The sequence below is a fragment of the Carlito syrichta genome, unplaced genomic scaffold (genome assembly GCF_000164805.1).
Source record: "Carlito syrichta isolate Samal-C Ts95f unplaced genomic scaffold, Tarsius_syrichta-2.0.1 Scaffold156020, whole genome shotgun sequence".
In the NCBI taxonomy this organism is placed as follows: Eukaryota; Metazoa; Chordata; class Mammalia; order Primates; family Tarsiidae; genus Carlito; species Carlito syrichta.
Genome location: NW_007100116.1, coordinates 140,614 through 147,152, shown reverse-complemented (window position 1 = coordinate 147,152; position 6,539 = coordinate 140,614). Strand labels below are relative to the sequence as shown.

Here is a 6,539-nt window from a genome sequence, read left to right as displayed (position 1 = left end):
GGATGGATGGATGGATGGATGGATGGTAGATAGATGAATGGATGGTTGGGGAAGAGATTGAGCATTGAATAAATTGAGATCCTGTGCTGGCCACCCCGGTCCTCTCTGGATGGATGGATGGATGGACGGACGGATGGATGGATGGATGGATGGAAGGATAAATTAATGGGTGGATGAATAAAAGGATGGGTAAATAGATAAATTAATGGGTGCATGAATTAAAGGGTAAGTGAATAGATAAATTAAAAGATGGGTGAACTTTGGGAGGCCAAGTTGAGGGAATTGCCTGAGCCCACAGGTTTAAGAACCGCCTGGGCAACATAGTGAGACCTCATCTCTACAATAAATCAAAAATTAGCCAGGCATGGGAGTGCGTGCCTGTAGTTCCAGCTACTTGGAAGACTGAGATGTGAAGGATGGCCTGAGAACAGCAGGTCGACGCTGGGGTGGCCACGAGCATGCTACTGCACTCCAGCCTGGGCAATGGAGTGAGACACTGACTCAAAAAAAAAAAGTGGGTGAGTAGAAGGATAGATAAATGGTGAATAAATTGATAGATGAGTTGATACATTAATGATGAATGGATGGACGGATGGATAAATTAATGAGTGAATGGTTTAAAGGTTGAGTGGATGGATGGTTGAACAAATGAAGGATGGGTGGGTAGATAGATTGAAATGGGTGGGTAGATGGATGGATATATATACATAAATCAAAGATGGGTGGGAGACGGAAAAATTATTGGTGGGTGAATGGATGGATAGACCGATGATCACTTACAGGTAGACATATGGATAAATTAATGAATGAATAAATTAAAGGATGGTGAATATATAGGTATTTGCCAGACTCTATGCTACTCACTTGACAAATTTGTTTTGCCCACACAGAACCCCCACGAGGGAAGGAATATTATTTTCATTTTACAGACAAGGTGCTTGAGTGTCAGAAGCCAGAAAAATCACTTCCTCAAGATGATACAACTAAAAAATGGTGGAACAGGGAGTCAACCTAGATCTACCTGACTCCAAGTCTGCACTCTTGGAAACCACCCTCCCCAGCTAATCGCTGCTTTTTTTTTTTTTTTTTTCTTTCTGTGTGTGTATCAGGGTCTCACTCTGTCACCCAGGCTGGCGTCAGTGGCATGATCATAGCTCACTGCAGCCTCCGACCTCCTGGGCTCAGGCCATCCTTCCATCTCCGCCTCCCGAGTCGCTGAGACTATAGACGCATACCACCACGCCAGGCTAATTTTTTTGATTTTTTATAGAGACGAGGTCTCGCTATGTTGTACGAGCTGGGCTCAAACTCCTGGTCTCAAGGGATTCTCCCGCCTCAGTCTCCCAAATTGGGGTCATGGGTGTGAGGCACAATGCCCGGCCTCAGCCTCTCCTTTGAGATTCTATGTTGGCCACCCCTATTCTCGGATGTCTCATGCCTCAAAGCAATTAAGATCCCCAGTCTAAGCCTCTATTTCCCTCATCTATGCACCTGAGGACCTCACAATTCCACAAGGGCATACAGGTGGGCCTTTGGGATCTACACACATACGTGTGTATAGAATGAGTTGTCCTGAGGTCATGTCCATTCTCTGGGAAACTCTCAAGTACCAGGGATGTTGCCCTGGCCAAAGACAGACCCAGGGAGTTCAGTAGTGACCGCCAATATTTATAAGAGGCTCAGAGAGCATGCCCCAGCTTGGGTCATTTCCAGCAGATGCCACATTCATGCCTGCCAGTGTCTGGTGGCCCAGCCCTACCAGGTCATGAGAAAACAGTGACCCCGGGGAAGCTGTGGACACACAGGAGGAAATAAAAGAGGACAGGGAACAGGTCATGGAGGGGTGATGTGTGGTTCAGCCCCCCACAGTCATCAAACTGCTGCTCAGAAGTCCATCCTCTGCCTTGGAATGCGGCAACATGGGGATGATAGAGAGGGGGACGGAACCACGAGTGTCTCTCAGGCTCAAGTCCTGATCCGAGCCTCTCTTCTCAAGTTGAGGGCAAGTCGGTGGGTGCTTGGAAAGCCAAGAGGCCAGGAAGTCTCAGCAGTTCTTGTCACCATGGACTTCCACGTAGGGCAGCCCCACCAGCCAAGTGTCCCTAGGCCAGTAGCGGACTTTGAGGGTTTCACCTGGCATCTCGTACCTGGCATCCACCAAGACCATGGTGACCATGCCATAAGGGAAGGTGATACTGATGAGCACGTGCCTGGGGGGGGGAGGGCAGATAGAGAGGAGGTGGTGAGGGTATGAGGTGTCCCCAACCTCACCCCAGTCCTGTCTTTCCTTCCTGAACATCCAAAGGCATGTCCTGGGTCTAGGCTCCTGACAGCAACCTTCCCCCACCACCAGGTCCCAGAATCTGGTCTCCCCTCTCTGATCCTCCACTCCCAACCCCTAGGCTCCAGCTCCGAGCTCTGGCATCTGAGGTTCTCTGACTCTGGCGCCCCAAGCCTCAGGCCCCAAGCCTACCAGATGCTGTGCAGGTAGAAAAAATGAATCTGCTGCCAGAAGCTGCAGAGAAGGCGGTCGCTGATCCAGCTCGAAAGGGCGATGGCCCATAAGACCACGGAGACCTCAATCATACGCCGGAGATCCTTGTTGCTGGTCCTAAGAGGGAAGGGGCCGGACCAGGGCCTGACTCAGAGGGCAGCACCAGCAAGGGCTGATGGAAAATTCCTCCTTCCTAGCAGATGAAGCCCAGAGGCTGGGAGAAGGGACAGAGCAAGGATTCAGGGTTCAAGGGGGAGGTGCCTAATCCCTGCTCGATGTTTGCTGAGCATTTACAGGATGTCAGGCGCAGTTCTTTTATTACTTTTCTTTTTTTAATAATTAAAATAAGCTGGGTGTGGTGGCTCTCACCTGTAATCCCAGCGCAGAGGCAAGGTGAGAGGATTGTCTGGGCCCAGGGATTTGAGACAAGCCTGGGCAACTTGGTGAGACCTCATCTCTACAATAAACCAAAAAATTAGCCGGATGTGGCAGCTCACACCTGTAATCCCAGCACTTTGGGAGGTGGAGGCGAGAGGATTGCCTAAGCCCAGGGGTTTGAGACCAGCTTGGGCAACTTGATGAGACCTCGTCTCTACAATAAATTTAACACACCTGTAGTTCCAGCTACTTGGAAGGCTGAAGCAGAAGGATCACCTGAGCCCAGCAGGTCAAGGCTGTGGTGGCTATGAGTGTGCCACTACATACCAGCCTGGGCGACAGAGTGATACTCTGATGAAAGAAAGAAAGAAAGAAAGAAAGAAAGAAAGAAAGAAAGAAAGAAAGAAAGAAAGAAAGAAAGGAAGGAAGGAAGGAAGGAAGGAAGGAAGGAAGGAAGGAAGGAAGGAAAGAAAAGGAAGGAAGGAAGAAGAAAGAGAGAGAGAGAGAAAGAAAGAACGAACGAACCTGCAAATCACCCCCAAATGAGATTATGGATTGAGGTAGCCTGAGTCTATGACTGTTGAAGCCATCCATGACTGCTGAAACTATCCGGTGAAAAGTTGATGGAAACCTTTAAAATGAAGGAACTTGGTGACACCATCTAAGCTAACTGGTCAACCTTAACAACACTCAGTATGAGGCAGCCACTCATTGCTGGATTCTGATGGAATAGAACAGGAGATAGCCAGCACTGCCCTGGCCACAAAACCAAGCACCTAAACCCAGATCTAATTTAATTTGCAGGAAATACAAAAAATAAGGGGGCACAATAAAAAAAGACACTACAAGAAGCAACCAACAAAATTCAGGACATGAATGACACTACCAGACAAATAACTGAGCTTCTCTAAAGAAATCAGAGACATGAACAAAGGGAGAAGGAAGAAGTGTTATGGAATGAGAGACCTAAGAGCCCATATTTGGATTCTGATTTAAACAAAACCATGTGTAAGAAGGCATCTTTGAGAAGCTTTGGAAATGTTCCTATGAACTGGGTATTAGATACTATTTTAAAGGAGTATCACTCACTTTGTTAGAAATACGTATACCATCTCTCCCATTTCCCCCTCTAGATCTATCCCTACCTTTCTCTATTTGGCCCTGTGCCCTGGGGGATAACTTGGACCAAATCCACAGACATCCTGGTCTTTGGGCTTCTACTTGGGTTGGCCAAAGGTTTGCAATTGGATTGGCCAATGGTTTGCAGTTGGGTTGGTCAATGGTTTGCAGTTGGATTGGCCAATGGCTTGCAGTTGGGTTGGCCAATGATGTGTAGTTGGGTTGGTCAATGATTTGCAGCTGGATTGGCCAACAGTTTGCAATTGGGTTGGCCAAAAGTTTACAGTTGGGTTGGCCAACGATTTGCAGTTGAGTTGGCCAATGGTTTCAAGTGAGATTGGCCAGTGGTTTCCAGTTGGGTTGGACCAGTGGTTTCCAGTGGAGCTGGCCAGTGGTTTCCAGTTGGGTTGGCCGATGGGCCCAGTTGAGTTGGGCTTCCGTCTGGGTTGGAATAATTTCTAGTTGGATTGGCTAATAGGGGGCACAAATAGGAAACCATAGCACTGGCGGAGAGTACTGTTAGGAGGATGTATTTCACTGCTTTCCTCCTGGGGAATTGTAATCAGCAACTGGAGTTTACAACTCTTCCCAAGGAGACTGCCTTCATGAGAATTACCCCTTCCCAGTTCTTGCAATCACTCCCTTCTGCCTCCTCTCCCATTGCCCCCTACCCTATGTCTCCAGATGATCATAGAATCCTATGCTTATTAGATTAGAATCCCACATTTACTCTAAACAACCTCTAGTCATTTTTCTACACCTTGCCTTCCCCTTTGTAAGTAATATTTTTATTCAACTCTCCTCAAATAGTCCCAATTTAGAGACTTCCACTCTATCCTTCTAAGACCTAGTATGGCTTTAAAAATTCTTTTTTTTGGGGGGGGGGGGTTTGAGGTCTCACTGTCTCCCAGCCTGGATTGCAGTGGCATGATCATGGCTCACTGCAGTCTCAATCTCCTGGACTCATGCAATCCTTCCACCTCAGCCTCCCAGGTAGCTGAGATGGCAGGCACCTGCCACCACACCCAGCTACGTTTTAAAATTTTTTTGTAGAGGCAAGAACTTGCTGTGTTGCTCAGGCTGGTCTCAAACTCTTGAGCTCAAGTGGTCCTTCCTCCTCGGTCTCCCAGAGTACCAAGATTACAGGAATGAGCCACTGCCCCCAGCCTTAAAAAAAATAATAATTCTTTAACAGGAGAAACAATATCTGAAAAGTTAAGCATGGAATTGTATACAATGTGAGGGAAATACACAACAGATTTTTTAAATGTTGACAGACGTTGCAGCTGGTTAGTGGGTGTGGGGGTTTATGGAGCAATTTTCTCTATTTATATGTATGTTTTGGGGGGTTTCATGCTAAAAAGGATAAGCTCTGTGGCCAGAAAGACTGAGGTTCAAATCCTGGCCCTGTCACTCATTGGGGAAAGGATGCCCCCTTCACCAGCCCAGAGTCAATGAGATCTCAGTGCCTAAGATAAATGTCAGGGGTGCTTCGAGGGCAGTGGGGGCCTCCCCTTCCCCCGCCACTGGCACCTGCAGCTCCACTCACTTCTTATACTCTTGGCACACAATGTAGAGAATGTGTAGGGCAATGCTGTTGAGGGCGTAGGCATTGACCGTGGGTCTCAGGAAGGACAGGAAGGTGCTGACCATGGTGGTGATGAAGACCAAGCGGATGAACTGGAGCCTGGGGAGAAAGGGGTTGGCTGCAGATAGGAAAAGGGAGTTCTGGGGGTGTAAGCAGGGAGGCCCCACGAGGCTCAGAAAAGGATCCTGAGGTTCCTAGGTGTCCTCAGCAGAGGGTCCCAGGGATCCCAAATGGGCCCAGGGAGGGTCCAAAGGGGGATTCAGGGAGGGTTGGGTAGGATGAGGAGGGGGTCTCGAGGGGTCCGGGAGAGTCGGTGAAGGTGCAGAGGGCCCAGGTGAGGTCAGCACCAAGGGAGCCCAGGTGGGCTGAGCAGAGGGATGCCTGGGCCCAGGTGAATTTAAAAATGGTCAGACAATGCTTCTCAGATCAGGGAAGAATAACAGGGGTGATCAGGGTAGCAGTGGGGGTCCTGGAAGACTCGGGTGGGACAGGAAGGATTAGAAGGGGTTCAGAGGGGCCCAGTAGTGGGGGTAGTGGGATCGGTCCAGTCAAGCAGGGATCCCAGAAGAATCTGATGAAAGATTCAGGTGTCAGGCTCAGGGACGGATACTTGGAGCCCAGGTAAGCTTAGACATGGGGTTCTGGGACCCCTAGGTGGCTCAGACAGGGTCTGGAGAAGGTCCCGGCTTGTTGGGTGGAGTCAGGAGGAGTTCCAAGGAACCAGGTAAAGTCAGGTACCTGGAAGCCCAGGTGAATCAGGCAGGGTCAGGCAAGATTGGGCGTGGTCGGGGGGAGGGCATCCGGGGCCCAGCGGAGGGGACCCAGGAGGCCCAGGTGAGCTCGGAGGATTCAGGCCCCGCCCGCTCCAGCCAGCCAGCCCCCAGCCCACCTGTTCCCCCGCAGGAAGGCGGGAAAGTAGCAGCGAGGTAGCCAGATGCCATAACCACTGCCCAGCAGCCA

At 49.6% G+C, this 6,539-nt stretch overlaps 1 protein-coding gene across 1 annotated transcript in view; it reads right to left on the bottom strand.

The window, feature by feature from the left end:
* Positions 1 to 1,948: 1,948 nt before the first annotated feature.
* Positions 1,949 to 6,539, bottom strand: part of ACER1 (alkaline ceramidase 1) — an 18,711-nt gene continuing 14,120 nt past the window's right edge. Inside the window, exons 3-6 of the mRNA XM_008051013.1 lie at positions 6,469 to 6,539; positions 5,541 to 5,678; positions 2,474 to 2,611; positions 1,949 to 2,210 (exon numbers count right to left, since the gene is read on the bottom strand). Of these exons, the coding sequence (XP_008049204.1) occupies positions 2,045 to 2,210; positions 2,474 to 2,611; positions 5,541 to 5,678; positions 6,469 to 6,539 (513 nt within the window). The 3' untranslated portion in view covers positions 1,949 to 2,044. The remainder of the gene's footprint in view (positions 2,211 to 2,473; positions 2,612 to 5,540; positions 5,679 to 6,468) is intronic.